The sequence below is a fragment of the Vicia villosa genome, linkage group LG4, assembly GCF_029867415.1.
Source record: "Vicia villosa cultivar HV-30 ecotype Madison, WI linkage group LG4, Vvil1.0, whole genome shotgun sequence".
Taxonomy (NCBI): Eukaryota; Viridiplantae; Streptophyta; class Magnoliopsida; order Fabales; family Fabaceae; genus Vicia; species Vicia villosa.
In genome coordinates, this window is record NC_081183.1 from 154296298 (window position 1) to 154312703 (window position 16406).

At 33.1% G+C, this 16406-nt stretch overlaps 1 protein-coding gene and 1 non-coding gene across 2 annotated transcripts; one reads left to right on the forward strand and one right to left on the reverse strand.

Moving 5' to 3' along the window:
* Nucleotides 1-4469: 4469 nt before the first annotated feature.
* On the forward strand, nucleotides 4470-7915 carry LOC131600005 (polygalacturonase-like). Its single transcript, XM_058872240.1, has 6 exons — nucleotides 4470-4816; nucleotides 6002-6298; nucleotides 6380-6608; nucleotides 6808-6889; nucleotides 7189-7414; nucleotides 7510-7915. The coding sequence occupies exons 1-6, from the start codon at nucleotides 4556-4558 to the stop codon at nucleotides 7774-7776; spliced, it is 1362 nt and encodes a 453-aa protein (XP_058728223.1). The 5' UTR covers nucleotides 4470-4555; the 3' UTR covers nucleotides 7777-7915.
* Nucleotides 7916-16239: 8324 nt separating this feature from the next.
* Nucleotides 16240-16372, reverse strand: LOC131600914 (small nucleolar RNA Z247). The gene has a single exon (XR_009283515.1). It is a non-coding gene; the product is annotated as a small nucleolar RNA Z247 (small nucleolar RNA).
* Nucleotides 16373-16406: the final 34 nt, after the last annotated feature.

The following is a 16406-nucleotide window of genomic DNA, read 5'->3' on the forward strand; positions in this document are numbered from 1 at the left end:
TTAATATGAGAAGAAAGTATATGATAGTTTTTGAGGTATTAATTTTAACTTATATGACCTTTTTTTGTTGTTAAATACTAATACCAACTTAAATACTAATACCAACTTATTAAAAGATGGATTTCTAATGCTGGTGAGCACTGGAAAGAATTTAAGACACAACTCACAACATATTACATAAAAAAGCTCAAGCCTAAACTTGTTCATTAAGTTATGATGTATAGTTTTATTTATCATAATATTTAGGATAAGTTTGCCAAGTCTCGTAATTCTTCAGAATTTTAGGTTAGTAGGAATTTTATGTTATGATGTATGTTGTATGTTTTTGTTATTGTTGTTGTTGTTATTGAAGGTTTACTGTTGTTATTGTTCGAGTTAGATACAATATATTCTTGTAGGACTTTTAGTAATATATGTTGTATCTTGTTGTTTTATTGTTGTTGTTGTGTTATTATGAATTTTATGTTTCTCAAGTTTTGTTATTGAAGGTTTATTGTTGTTGTTGTATGTTGTTGTTATTGAAAGTTTAATTTTGTTGATGTTGTGTTAGATATGATATATTGAGGTAGAAATTTTAGAAATATATGTTGTATTTTGTTGTTGTGTTGAAGATTTATTGTTATTGTTGCTGTGTTAGTAGGAATTTTATGTTTGTCTAGTCTTATTATTGAAGTTTAAATGTTGTCGTTGTATGTTGTTGTTATTATTGAACATTTAATGTTGTTATTGATGTGTAAGGTACAATACATCCAGGTTGGAATTTAAGTAGAATGTGTTGTATGTTGTTGTGTTTAAGGTTTAATGTTGTTGTTGTTGTGTTAGTAGGAATTTAATGTTTGTTGAGTCTTGTTATTGAAGTTTTAATGTTCATGTTATTGAGTTATGTTGATGTTTTCATAAAAGGCTAAGAGTCAAAAGAGAAGGGAAATGTGGCTAAAATTAAATATCCACATAAATTGTCTCGAGAAGTATATGAAAAATTTGAAGAGATAATGATGATTGAAAGAGAAAATAGAGACAAGAAGAGTTAGGAGATCTTCGTTAAGCCTTAATCGTAGTCCAACTCCATCACCGCGCCATGAGAAATAGAAGAGAGCCCGACAAAGGTTAAGTGGAGTGTACACATTAAAGGCTACCATCTCCCATAGAGATGCATTGTCATCATCAAAAGGGGGGAGAATGTGAATCTATGTGCTTTTTGGTACTATCAAGAATGTGAAGTTTATGGACAAGCAAAGTTGCAAGTCAAGTAAGTAGCTGCTTAGTTTTGATGATGAAAATATTTAATATTAAGATATATCTAATGAAGTCAATATCTGTGAAAGATAGCTCAAGTTGCAAAAGATGCTCTAGATGATTGAAAAAGCTATCCTCCTGAGTCAAGTTATTATCATGAAGATAAAGACATCCATTTAAAGTCTACAATGTGGTCAAATGACATTCAAGTGAAAAGGAGAAAGTGTGAAAGATCGCTTGATCGTGTTCGTCTGAGTGACCAGTGTATTTTAAAGACAGAAGGGTCTAAAAACATTATGGCTAAAACACACACAAACACTAAAAACATTAGATAAGCCTATCATATTTTCCTTAAACCGCCTAAAAATGATTTTACAGACTATCTAGTTGTTTGGGGAGTGTGTGATTGATTATAGGACTTTTCTAACTTAATAATCGAATAGATTAATGACCTATTCAATTAAATCATGCTTCATTAAGTCTAAAATTGATTGGGGCGGACTCTTAATGATTTTTAATTGCTAAGTATCGAACTATTCCACTTGTGGCCATAACAATCAATTATATAAGGTGTGTAATTGATTAGCCTAATCGATTATGGCATTGAGTTGACTCATAGATTGTTTCCAAATTTATACCATGTCGTTACCTGTAAATAGAGAGCTTGTTAATCACTTTTCACATCTAGAAAACGAGTTTAAACCTCACTTTTAATTTCTCTCACCAGCACTATAAATATCTCATTTTTGTCACATATATTTAATCCAAATAACCTCCAAATCGAACTGAGGTTTTATAGGGGCTAACCACAAACTGAACCAAGATCTTTATCGGGTTGATCTCGAACCTGCTGAATTTTTACACCGCTCTTTACTCACAAAACTAAGAGAGATTTTACACTAGGTTGATCTCAAACCAGTAGAGCTTTCAATCAGGTTGAACGTAAGAACCATTGTGGAGATTTTCACTAGCTCAGTTCCACGAACCAAAATAGAGCTTTTATAGTGGCACGGCTCACAAACCAAATGGAAACTTATACTAATCTCCCAAATACAAACAAGAGATATTTCAATGGCTTGGCTCCAACCAACATAATAACTTTCTAAGGAATAATTATTTACTCAGGAGAAAATATTCTTGGTAAATTTACAATTAAACTCTCACCCAAAACAAAGTTCCTCACTTAATTCAAGAATTCTCTTAAAGCATTATGGCTAAAATATCTAAGAAAAGTATGAATGATTTAGAGAGATTATGAGAGAATTGAAAAAGAGAGTTTTTTTTCACGTTTTATGGATAATTTGAAATGATGTAAATTTGGAATTTATCCATGGACAAAATAAATTACCTAATCAATTAGGTAATTTAATTAATCGATTATTGCATCCCAAAGTGGAAGGTAAAATGTTGTTACAAATCATTAAGATATTGTCTCAATTGATTATAGACTCAATTATATGCTCCAAACATATTCTTTTTGGTAATTTTAAATAAAAAGTGAGACGCTTTTCAATGTTTTAAGTGTGTGTGTGTGTGTGATTTAGCAATAATATTTCGTAAACACCAGTGTCTTTATAATACACCGATCACTCACACGTATATGATCATGCAAGCTTTCACACTTCCTCTGTTTCATACTCTAGAGCTTTAAGTCTTCATATCATTATGTTTGATTTTAGAATCACAAGAACCTTGAGTCGTCTTGATGAGGCTTGATATATTTCTATGTTAGTTACCATGATATGAGATTTTGAAAGTTTAAACCACCAATGGTCATAAACTCTAAATTTAAACAAATGTCTTGCTTGACTCGGAAGAATAGCTTGATCAGCCATCTTGTGCATTTTTACCATTTAAGTTACTTCAGCAGTTTCTTGACTTTAAGTGTTGTCATCATAAAACAATATCATTGTCAAACCTAAGCATCTATTAATTGAATTATATCTAGCTATCCATAGGCTCCACCGTCTTGATTCACTTCTTGATTATACTTGCAAGCATATAGATCCTCATCGATAAGAGAATATCTAAATACCAAAGCCTATTCGAGAATGCCCCGGAGTGGACAAATCCCAATATTGTCACTTTCATCGATGCAATTACTATAACATGGACGAATGCATTCAACTGAATGACGCTATTAAATATTTGATTAAGACAACAAGAAAAAATATTGACATCCTTCCTTCTTCCTCAAACATCTTCATCAACCTCCTTGAAAATAAAAAATTGACGATAAGGATGAATTGGAGGGCAAATTCAAGGATTCTCCATCTCATCAAAATATGGAAAAATCATATTTCATATCTCCAATTGTGTCAAGTGAGGATGATGAAGAGGCAAATGAGCCTTTTGCTTAGATGTTTTTTGCTTTTTTGTGTTTTCTATTATCTATTGTCTACTTTCTTGTACCTTGAATTTCTGTTTTTCAATTAATGAAAGTATGTTTTCCCTTTTCTTAGTAATATGTTTTGACTATATGCTTATGTATTTACTTTTCTGTCTTGCATCTTTATCCGCCTTTTTTATTATGACTAATAGGGAGAAGTATACTATGAGAGAGAGTAGGTATACTCTCTACTCATGTAAGGGGGAGGTTAAACACTCCAATTTTTGTATTTAATTGTTTCTATTTTATCAGTGTTCTGAGAGATGCATTACTTATTATTTTTATCTATCATATTGAAAAGAATTAATGGTCAAGATGTGAAGCAAGTCTTAATAAATTATTGTTGAAGTAAGAATTATGAGTTGGAATCTCATATTTTTAGAAAGGCGAAAGGTTGCATTTAATTTATAAATGAGAGAATTTATATATGAATTTATATATCTAATATTTCAAAGTTTTTAGTGAACATACAGTGTCTTTTATTTATGTTTCATTTATGTGTTACTGATGCCTCAATGCAGTAGATGTTGTTTCTCATGTCTCATCACACAATTTTTTAACTACAAACCAATATAAAATAAAACTCATAAGTAATTTACCATATAATGATATATCATCAAACATTGAAATAAAATATAATGTGAGACAAATATTAAATCCTATATCTAATCCTTTTAAGACACATTGGTGAACAATGTTGTATGGAGTTAATGTGAGATTGTACCTGAGTGATCTTTTCGTCTCAATCTCTCACATCCTTCCATACCGTAAGATACCCCATCAAGAACAAAAGCATACATCTTTTTCACTACTTTGTCTATAAATACACACAATTCCTTCACTACATTCCTCATCAATTACTTCCTTATATATTCATTTTCATATAAACCACCATTATTCAAACAACATTCATATAACAAAGTCAATACAATGGCTCTCCAAAGATATCTCTCATTCATTATGATCATGGTTTCTTTTGTTGCTTGTTATAATGAGGACCTACTTGGTTCAACTGTTGAGGATTCTCCTTATATTTATGATGGTGTAATATTCAACGACTTTATTAAGCAAATAGTAGATCCTGTTTTGAGCTTAGAGAGCAAGTTGGGTGACCTTTCTCCTTCCTCGGTTAAAAGCTTTAATGTGGATGATTATGGAGCTCAAGGAGATGGTAAAACTGATGACACACAGGTATATTTATTTATTTCCACAAACCCTCATAAAGTTTCAATAAATTGTTTAAATTAAAATATAAATAAACTGTTATTATGGCATAAATATTAATCCTATAGTATTTTTGTATAAATTATATTTATATTAAAAGGTTATATATATATATATATATATATATATATATATATATATATATATATATATATATATATATATATATATATATATATATAAATATATATTGGTTGTTTTAAACTATAAATGAAGGGATTATAAAAATAGATTTATGGTAATTTACAAATATGTTAATATTTGTATTTATAAAATCTTTTAAACATTTTAAAAATAATTATGTTAATAGGTAACTTAAATAAATTAATATAAATAAGTTCTATTGTTTGATATATACTATTGAAAAAAGTTGAATGATGAAAAATGAACTATTGAAACACAGGAAGTTTATCTCTAATTATGCCATTTAATGTAAAAAAAAATGTCAAAATTGGAGACAATTAGTACGTTACTTCTTTCATCTAAAATATTAGTGGGTGATTCAATTTTTTAGAAGTAAATTTTATTTGATAAAAGTAATTGATAATAAGTTAGTTTATAATTGATGAGTTTTTTTGTATATAAAATTTATAAATTAATTTATGAATCATATGAATGATAGTGAATAAATTAATTTATGTTTGATAAATTTATTGTTGAAGTAAATTATATATATGAAATAACATTAAGATAATATGTTTAATTAAGATAATTTTGATTAAGTTGAAATGAAAAATGATAAGATATAAGAACAATTTGTTTTAAATTTAAAAAAGTGAAATTTCTGTATTTAAAAAAAATGAGTTTTGTTAAAAATAAAAAAATGTTTTAACCTATTTTTTATGACTTCAAAAATAAAATGTAACATCAACAATACAAATATATTTGAAGATTGAAACATATTTAAAATTGCATAATTTTTTCCAAAAGATATATTAATTCTAATATTGATTTTTGTGAAAAGTTATTTAAATAATTTTAAATTTTAGTGACTTTTAAAAAAAAATGGATATAAAAAATTTACAACAAAAAGATGAAATAAAATATTATTTTATAAAACAATTTAAACAAATTTTTAATTTAAAATTTTTTCAAAAGAATTAGATGTAATTTTTTTTAACACTATTTCTACTCTTTTTTGAGATATTTTAGGCATTCAAGAAAGTTTGGGAAGCAGCATGTTCTTCTAAAGGATCAGTTCTTGTGGTGGCTCAAAAGAATTATCTTCTAAAACCGTTCACTTTCTCTGGCCCTTGTAAATCCAACAATATCGCAGTTCAAATCTCAGGAAGCCTAGTAGCATCGGATAATCCATCTGATTACAACCAAGATCCCACACACTGGCTTATGTTTGAAAGTGTTCAAAAATTAACTCTTAAAGGTGGTGGAACCATTGATGGGAATGGAAATATTTGGTGGCAAAACTCATGCAAAAAGAACAAAAAGCTTGTAAGAAACATCACAATTATAGCATAATATTTGTTTAATACACAAATCTTATTTAAATGCTAATCATTCTCTCTTTTGCAGCCTTGCAAAAATGCTCCTACGGCACTGACTTTGTACAAGTGCAACAACTTGGTTGTTGAGGATTTGACTATAAAAAATGGACAACAAATTCATCTTCAGTTCCAAGATTCTTCCAATGTTAGAGCTTCTGCTCTGAATGTGACATCGCCAGAGGATAGTCCAAACACCGATGGAATTCATGTAACCAATACTGAAAACATTCAAATCTTAAGCTCCTTTATAGGAACTGGTATTCTCGAATCTCTCATAATATATATATATATATATATATATATATATATATATATATATATATATATATATATATATATATATATATATATATATATAAAAGCCATATTAAAAATAATTATAGAAAAATATAATGAAATGTATGCATATATGATATATTTAATATTCTTATACTTCAAATATGTACTTGTTTGCAGGTGATGATTGTATATCAATTGTAGATGGATCCAAGAATCTACATGCTACAGACATAACATGTGGACCCGGCCATGGTATTAGGTAATTAATAATATCTCCATGCTCTAAGACCGTCTAAAATTTTCAGAGGTTCTAAATAGATTTATCATGAATTAACTATGAAAAAATAAATAAGGATCTTTCTTATTTTGTCACGGTTTAACCATAATAAAATATTTTTATCAGACCATTTTTAGCCACAAATTTTAAACCATGTATAGTAAGTATACTACTTTGCATGTCCTCAAAGACGGCTCTAAAAGACAGGCATATTCATGCTGTTATGTAACTTTTGTTAAACTAGACTTTACATATGTTAATGATGATTAATTCTTGATCAGCATTGGAAGCTTAGGGGAAGATGGTTCCAAGCAATTTGTTTCAGGAATAACAGTAAAAGGAGCTAAATTTTCAAGTACTACTAATGGAGTGAGAATCAAGACATGGCAGGGAGGATCAGGAAGTGCAAGCAACATCAAATTTCAGAATATTCAAATGAACAATGTGACCAATCCAATAATAATAGATCAGAACTACTGTGATCAAGAGAGTCCATGCCAGGAACAGGTATATCATTAACTTGAACCGTGCATGTATTGTTATTAATCTTGTGTTAAATGTTGATACAAAATTTAGTTGATTAATTAGTTATGTAATTGCAGAAATCTGCGGTCGCGATAACAAATGTGCTGTACCAGAACATAAAAGGGACAAGTGCTTCTGATATGGCTATGCAATTTAATTGTAGCAAGAACATTCCATGTCAGGGTATAGTATTGCAAAACATAGACCTGCAACTTGAAGGTGGAGGAGAGGCTAAGGCTTCATGCAGCAATGTTAAATTGTCTTACAAAGGAAACGTTAAACCTCGCTGCGATTACATTGAGGAAGTGAATGAGCATGGTGGATTTGGAAGCACTTATATATAAGTCATTATTTCCTTTCTATATGTTGCTTAGCCAATAAAGCTTATTGATTTGTAATGAATAATGTTATTTCTTATGTATATTGATAAGTGACACTGTTTGTACCTAAGTATATCATAAATAAAATGTCACTTGTATTGTATTTTATTTTGTAATTTATATGATTGCAATGGATTGGAGTGCTCATAGTTACACAATTCACTCTGATAAGTGGTACGAATTCGGATACGCAGTACGCAATATTCAAAGAATTCGGTACATGGCATTTGCGTAGTAAGGGGTTAGTCCCACATACGTTGTGTGCTACATATTGAGAGCAAAAGCTGGCTATAAATAAAGCATAGTAATGCATGTGAATAGCAGTGGTACTGTAGTATGTTAGGCTGCTTTGTTTGGTAAGTATAGATAGTTAGTAATAGTATGATATGCATTGCACATGGGGGCAATGTTACATGATAAATTAGTTCAAATTTTATAAAACATATGTGATACCTTGTGGTTAGTTGAGTTTGTGAATTTTATAAGACTTTAACTAGGGAGGAAAAAAAACCCATACTCACGGGTACCTACGGGTACCTGCGGATAAAATTCGTCATGGGCACGGTTGGATAGTTTAACGGATATTCACGGGTATTATAAACGGATATTTAGTTACCCGAATTTGATGATATCCATACACGTGAGTATCCATATCCGTTACTCATATCCGTTAATAGTGATTAAAATTACTTAAATATCTTTTTAATATCAATTAATATACTTAGTGATTAAAATTACTTAAATATCTTTTTAATATCAATTAATATACTTAAATATTCTTTTAACATTTTCTCACATTCTACATCAATAATTATTATAAGATGCTTTTGAATTTAATATAGTAAATGTATAAGACATACTTTTCTATTAATAAAAAGATAAATTTTCTATTCAATATATAAAAAATTAATAAATTTCAATTAAAAAAATATTCATGGGTATCCGTAAATACCCGCGGATATTTAAAATATCACGGATACCCATCCGGCAGTATGATAAGGCACGACCAATCAAAAGCAAGAATAACAAAAAACTACAATTAAAAAATAGGGATAACAAATCAAGAGACTCTATTTTTTTATATTTTTACATAAAATCCGAATGAATTCGAACCAATTGAAAACTAAATTGAAAGTAAATCAAATTAACTAACCAAATCAAGTTAAGAAAAAATAGAAAAAAAGATGCATTTAATTTTTTTAATATTTTATTATAAAAATTGAATAAGAGTGAAAAAAAAATATTTTTAAAAAATACAAAATTAAAAAAATGAAAAATAATATTAAACAATTCCAAAAAAAGTCAATATTTGACTTTTCGTTTAATTTTTAATAATAACAAGAATAAAAACGAAGATAATGGGTCTCGAACCTGCGACGTTGCATTTGTAAGTTTTAGATTACTCTCTTCACTACCAAATGAGCTATCTCATTTATTCAAGATAAAATGCGATAGAAACCGTATAATAGTAAAAGCATCCGGATAAAATTGGGGTATGACATAAGACATTAGCGTAATAGTAGCTGAGTCGGTCATTGACAAGTTTCAAGCACATAAAGGATGCATAGGTTGTGTTCGATTTGAAAAATAAGAGAAAAACAACCTACGGGAGCGAGATTTTCTCCGATGAGCAATTTTTTTTGGTTCTAACATCCTCTTGCTTCTCTTCTTTGACTTGTGCCTTTTCTACTGTGGGGTGTTGTTAATGGACTGGATGTAAGACTTGAAGCTTTTTTAGGGTTTAGTTGATGTTGTTCTTCAGTGTGAAGAGAAAAAACAATTTTGGTTTATGAGTTTGTAAATTGTGAATGAAAAAATTAGTGTAGAAAGAGAGACTATTTATAGATGTGAAAAAACTAGCTTAAAAGACAAAAAGGGAAGAAAATTAAATTAAATAATACCTGAATGAGAGAATCATACCAAATATTATTTAATTTTTCTTGGTCAACAAGCTGACAAACTTGGACCAATCAAAAGCTAATATGACAAAGATTTTGCATAAATTTAGGGATTCTCCTCTCCAAGTTTCAAGCACATAAAGGATGCTTAGGTTGTGCTCTGTTTGGTTGATGTACCTCACAATCTGGGGAGGGAGCGTAATTTCCTTTGTATCCTCTCGGGCTCCTAGGAGGAGAATTACGCTTACCACCTTTGGAGCGTTCTTTCGATTTCTGGACTTTCCTTTCTTCTTTCGCTACAGACGGATTCGGTTGTTCGGTTCAATTTTTTCTTGAATCGAATTCTTGCACTATATTTGCTCGGGGTTGAACGTGTTGGAGGTTTTCCTCAAAGCGAAGGAACATTTCTTCCACTGCTTTAAAGTTTTGTTGTTGAATGATGTTGTAAATATCGTTAATCAACTCGTTCGCATCTTGAGATCTGTGGTTTGCCTCAAGAATGCCAAACCTCCTTAAATATCAGGTCGCTCCATAGGATTTGGAGATGGAATCCAAAGCAACGGTGTTTGGATTATTCCCGCCCGTGGAAGAGGGGAGAATCATGTTTGGTTGCTGAAGAGCATTGTTATTGAGGTTTGCTTCGCCAGTAGGAGGAGTTGTGTTTGGTCGACTGGTGGTTTACAGAACCACACCAGCGGATGCCAAAGCAGCTTCGCATGGTGGCATAATGAGTGGTTCTCGATCCAGCTATTTCTACGAATCAATAACATTGAAAAGTACTAAATAATGAATATCTAGAGAATCAATGTCTCTTTATCAGCGTTGAACTCGATTTTCTCGATCATCACTATATTTCCTTTGATCTGTTAACTCCTCTAGTTAGAAGTCGAGGAGATTCTCACACTTGAGGAGTGTACTTGGAAATAGAGAATCATAAGATACGTGGGAATCAAGTGTCGATTCCCACAGACAACGCCACCATTTCGTACTAGAACCAGAAATATGTGGCGTCATAGATGATGCGGCGGAGGAGAGCTTCTGATGCAACATAGCAGGGGGTGTTGTTAGACGATAGGGCGGATCTATAAGGGGGTTGAATAGATCCCTTATTTAATTTTTTTTTAATTGTGCAAAAGCTCCCGGAATCAAACTCGTTTAAAACAATCGATTATTGGAAGGATCGGATATGCGACACCGAATAAAGTAAAGTTGATGAGATTGAATCAATACGATATCCACTTAATCAAATGATTAAACAATATCACTGAGTACTTATTACTTCTAATGACTTTTTTAAGATAAACTCAATAGTTTGTGTGTTTGTCAATTTATCAAACATTTGGTGTGCAAAATACACCGAGTTCAGTTTTACTTAAATGGTAGTGATGATATTTACTAGATAGCAATCAAAATGAATGCTATGAGTTTTTGAAATTCTTTTCAATCACTACAACTATAGTAAAAACATATTTAACAAGCTCAATCACACAAACTGTAGCAGCTGAAAATGAAATTGTTGAAAAGAAAAACAACACACGATTTGTTTAGGCATTTCCCCTTGTCGTCCTCGCATAGGGTACGTCTGTCCCCAATTCTAGAATCTATAATTAGGATATATGATATTAAATTGTCAAGTTTTACAAGAGAAGAAATAGTCACCAATACTCATTTTACAGTTGATGAATTATGAAACTATGCTCTTCTCTTCCCTTGATTCGACATGAACCAATTATGCCAAACCCTTCGAACAAACCTCTGGTTACCGCTACTTGTTTGCCCGTACACAATATTCTGCAAACCTTTCACTCAGATGATTTCGATCGCAAGATGTTTGACCCCAAATATTTCTTCACAATCCTCCGGTTATCACTACTTGATTAAGCAACCCCACAGTTTTTCAATCCTTTCACTCGGCTGAATTCAATAAAGCAAAGATTTGTGCAAAAACCCTCAAATCTTCAAGATCTTGGAGGAAAAAACCCCAATGATTTTATTCAAGAAAAAACCCATAATAGCTCAACCCAAATTTGAATCTCAATCTTTAGTTTGAACGTTATCACCACAACTCTGCATCTTGATTAACAAAAATTATTATGTGTAATTGTTGATGAATACGTGAGTGGATGAAGTTGATGAACTCAATGTGTATATCTTTCACTTTTTCTTGTTATAAGTCAAATGATAAAATCTAGCTAATATATGTGTTACCCATTTGTCATGTTCCAATCAGCACAATAGAAAAACAGTGAAAAGTATCGAACAGTCGACCTATACAGGGACCTCAGTCAACGCGAACGAACCCGAACTTGGGGAGATGAATTTTAAAACAACGATGCGTCGATCGCTATAGAGCATGCATCGACGCAACCTGCAAATTTTCCACCTTCAGTATAAGTCGACCAGATGGGTCGGCGCGAGCAGTCTCGAGCTTGGTGAGATGATTTTTGAATCAGCCATGCATCGATGCAATTTGTGAATCTCCAACTCCCAGTATGAGTCGACTAGAGGGATCGACGCGAGCAATCCCGAGCTTGGCCCAATTGTTTTCTTCAGACCATGAGTCAACCTACCCAAACCTCGAGTCGACGCGTGCAGAGAATTCTTCTAAAAATTCTTGTTTTCAAGGACTTTCATGTCACCCATTCTTCTAACAATATCCTTCATGAAGCCAACCCAAATCAAGAAGTTTTGACATCATTAAAACAAGGATAGAGGTGCATTTCCCTCACAGGTGTATCTGCAAGGTTAACACTTCGACGCTCAAGTCAGGATGTGAGTGATGAGAGAGTATTCAAATTGTGTTTGAAGTTGAGAATTGTAATATGTATGAAATTGTGATAATTCTATTAATCAGTAGCATACACATATATATACAGCTATGAGTGGAGAGCATGATCCTACAATTAAGCTAGTATTGATGGCTATACACACAATATGGAAACATAATATTCTAGCCTATAATTGGAATATAAATGCTATTGACTGTACATTAAACAGTAGAGACATGATGCTGATATCAAGGGATCATATTCTAATTCCCCCCTTCAAACTGGTGGTGAGTGGATAACACCAAGTTTGTCTCTGAGCTGGTTGAAACGTGTGTGGCTTAATGGCTTGGTAAGGCAGTCTGCAATTTGATCAGTTGTAGGAACATAGGCTACAACAACTTCATTTTGTAATACTTGATCTCTAATATAATGAATATCAATTTCAATGTGTTTGGAGCGAGCATGGAGGACAGGATTTGAAGCTAGTGCCTTGGCACTCAAGTTATCACACCAGAGTATGGGTTTCCTTGGAAGTGGGAGTTTAAGTTCAGCAAGTAATGAACGTATCCATGATATTTCAGCAGCTAGGTCAGCTAAGGCTCTGTATTCTGACTCAGTGCTTGATCTTGATACCACCTTTTGCTTTCTTGATGACCAAGAAACAAGTGTTTCACCAAGGAACACACATTGACCAGCCATGGATTTTCTGTCATCAACACTAGTGGCCCAGTCTGCATCAGAGAAGCCATGAATGTCCAGATCAGTGGATGGCTTGATGTGTAAGCAATGATTTATGGTGCCTTGGAGATACCTAAAGATTCTTTTTATGCCTTGCCAGTGTTCAAGTGTTGGTGAGCTCATGTATTGGCTGAGTTTGTTAACCGAGAATGCTAGATCAGGTCTTGTGTGAGTCAAGTATTGTAAGGCACCTATGGCTTGTCTAAACACAGTTGGGTCAGCTAGTTTCTCTCCCTCAACTGTGAATTGCCTACCTGTTATCATAGGTGTAGGACATGGTGAGGCCTTGTCCATCTTGAATTTACTCAATAAATCACTGATGTACTTAGATTGTTTGAGATACATTCCACTGGTATCTCTTTTCACTTCTATGCCTAGAAAGTAGTGAAGTTGACCCAAGTCTTTGAGAGAGAATACATCATTAAGTTGAGTGATGAAAGCTTGAAGGAACTTGGTGTTGCTTCCTGTGATTATTATGTCATCCACATAGATAAGTAGAAAAGTAATGTGATCTTTACCTTTTAGAAGGAAAAGAGAGGAATCACTCTTTGTGTTTTGAAAGCCCCACTTGAGTAATGCAGCCTTGAGACTATCAAACCAAGCTCGTGGTGCTTGCTTCAATCCATAGATTGCCTTAGATAGCTTGCAAATGTGATTAGGCCTGGTTGGATCAACAAATCCTTCAGGTTGATGCATGAACACTGTTTCTTTGAGATATCCATTTAGGAAAGCATTGTTAATGTCTAGTTGCCTGACTTCCCAATTGAGATGGACTGCAATTGAAAGAATGACTCTGACAGTGCTAGCTTTGACTACAGGGCTGAAGGTTTCTTCATAATCAATGCCAGCTGTTTGTTGAAATCCTTTGGCAACTAGCCTAGCTTTTCTCCTTTCTATGGTACCATCAGACTTGTATTTGGTCTTGAAGACCCATTTTGAGTCAACTATGTTTTCTTTATCTTGATAAGGGACTAGTGTCCAAGTCTTGTTAGACATGAGTGCTTGATACTCCTTTTGCATTGCTTCCTTCCATAAAGGCCTTGTGAGAGCATCCTTGGCATTTGTAGGTTCCCTTGTATCTTTGTAGGTCTCAGCTAGACCAATGTAAGGAAGCTTGTGCTTGTGAATGCCTGACTTGCTTCTGGTTTGTATGATGCCTGCATTGCTTGCTTCACTTGTACTTTGTTGGGTTATGTCAGGTTGTATATTTGGATGAATTGCATCATCTAGTACAGTATTTTCAAATTGTTCTGTCATATTGTTGTCAGCTTCTGTGGCATTGTTGTCATCTTGTGATTGTTGCTCAATTTGTGAGTCAGCTGAGTTCACTTCATCTGGGATATCTCCTTCAGGGATTGCATCAGTGATAGGATTACCTGCAGGGCACAAGGGAAAAGAAAATGATGGATTGTTAGTTGTTTTTAGAGGACCTCTTGTATTGAGAAACCCATCTTGGAATGGGAAGTGATCTTCATTGAAAATAACATGTCTTGATATGAAGATCCTGCCATGGGAATTGAGACATTTATACCCTTTGTGAGAGTTACTATAGCCTAAGAACACACATCTGGTTGTATGAAATTGCAGCTTGTGTTGATTGTATGGTTTGAGGCATGGATAACAAGCACAACCAAAGGGTTTTAAGAGCTTATAGTCAGGTTCCTTATGAATCATGAGCGAATAGGGGGTCTCATTTTGGGTAACTTGAGACGGAAGTCTGTTTATGAGGTATACTGCAGTGGAGAATGCTTCCCACCAATATTGGAATGGCATTTGAGCTTGTGCAAGCAGAGTTAGGCCAAACTCAGCTATGTGTCTATGTTTCCTCTCAGCTCTTCCATTTTGCTGAGAGGTATAAGGACAAGACATTCTAAAACCTATGCCAGCTTCTATTGCAAGTCTCTGCACAGGTTTGTATTCACCACCACCATCACACTGGATTACTTTGATTCTCTTGTTGTATTGATTTTCAGCCAAGGCTTTAAATTGAATGAAAGCTTGCACAGTTTCAGACTTTTGTTTTAAAGGATAAATCCAGGTGAACCTACTAAAATCATCAACAAAATGCACATAATATTTAAAACCAGAAGATGACATTATTGGTGCAGGGCCCCATACATCAGTGTGAACCAACTCAAGGGGTTCCTTAGCATGAAATGAAGAAGACTTAAAGGGTAAGAGGTGCATTTTTCCATATTGGCAGGCCTCACAGAAACTAAAGTGATCATTAGGTGATACTTTGATATTACAATTTTTCAAGACTTTGTCTAATGTATTGTTGTTTGGGTGACCAAGTCTCCTATGCCAGCTCTCCTTGATGGATATATAAGCACTTGGGCTCCTTTCAATTCTTGAGAGCTGGTACAATCCATCTTTAAGTACTCCTTTTAGAATTTCCTTCCCTGTCAGTTTGTCCTTCACAAAACAACAATTCTTATCAAACTCAACAAGGATGTTATTGTCAGCAGCCAATTTAGATACACTTAATAGATTTTTGGTAATGTTAGGTACATATAGTATATCATGTAAATTAAGTGACTTGAGTTTGGAAGAGCCTGTGGCTATAATCTCTAGTTGCTCACCATTTCCAATAATCAGAGAGTTCTTACCATGGTGTTCATTTATTTCTTGGAAATTTTCAGTTTGATGGGTCACATGATTGCTTGCCCCACTGTCAAAGTACCAATCATATTCTTGATTGGTTCCTTGTGTCGCTAGGAATGCAGATTTTCCTTCCTCTTCTGCTGAGTGATTTGATCCTGAGTAGGTTTTGTCAAACCTGTAGAAGCACTGCACTGCTGTGTGACCAGCCTTTGAGCATACTTGACAGGTAGGTTTGGAGAATCTGCCTCTACCTCTGCTTCCTCTCCAACCTCTCGAGTTGGAGCCTCTCCAGTTTCCATTTGAGCCATGAAAGCCAAGTCTATTGTTTTTCCAGTTTCCTTTGTAATCAATCTTGTTTGCAACATTTGCTGAGGCATTGAGATTTAGGTTGTTAAAGGAATTGAGTTGCTCAATTCTACTCTCAAAACTCAGCAATTGAGATTGTAAATCAATCCAACTAAGATTGATTTGATCAGAGAGTTTTACCACTACAGGATTGTACTCTGAATCCAATCCATTCAAGGTTTGAATGATTATATCTGAGTTGAGAATTGGATTTCCTGCCAGCTTGAGTTTATCAGCAAGA

Bases quoted from the DNA above. Each gene is read 5' to 3' on its own strand.
- LOC131600005 (XM_058872240.1), top strand. From the start codon at position 4,556: ATGGCTCTCCAAAGATATCTCTCATTCATTATGATCATGGTTTCTTTT. The intron at 4,817-6,001 runs GTATATTTATTT...GAGATATTTTAG, and splicing joins GTAAAACTGATGACACACAG to GCATTCAAGAAAGTTTGGGA. The intron at 6,609-6,807 runs GTATTCTCGAAT...ACTTGTTTGCAG, and splicing joins AAGCTCCTTTATAGGAACTG to GTGATGATTGTATATCAATT.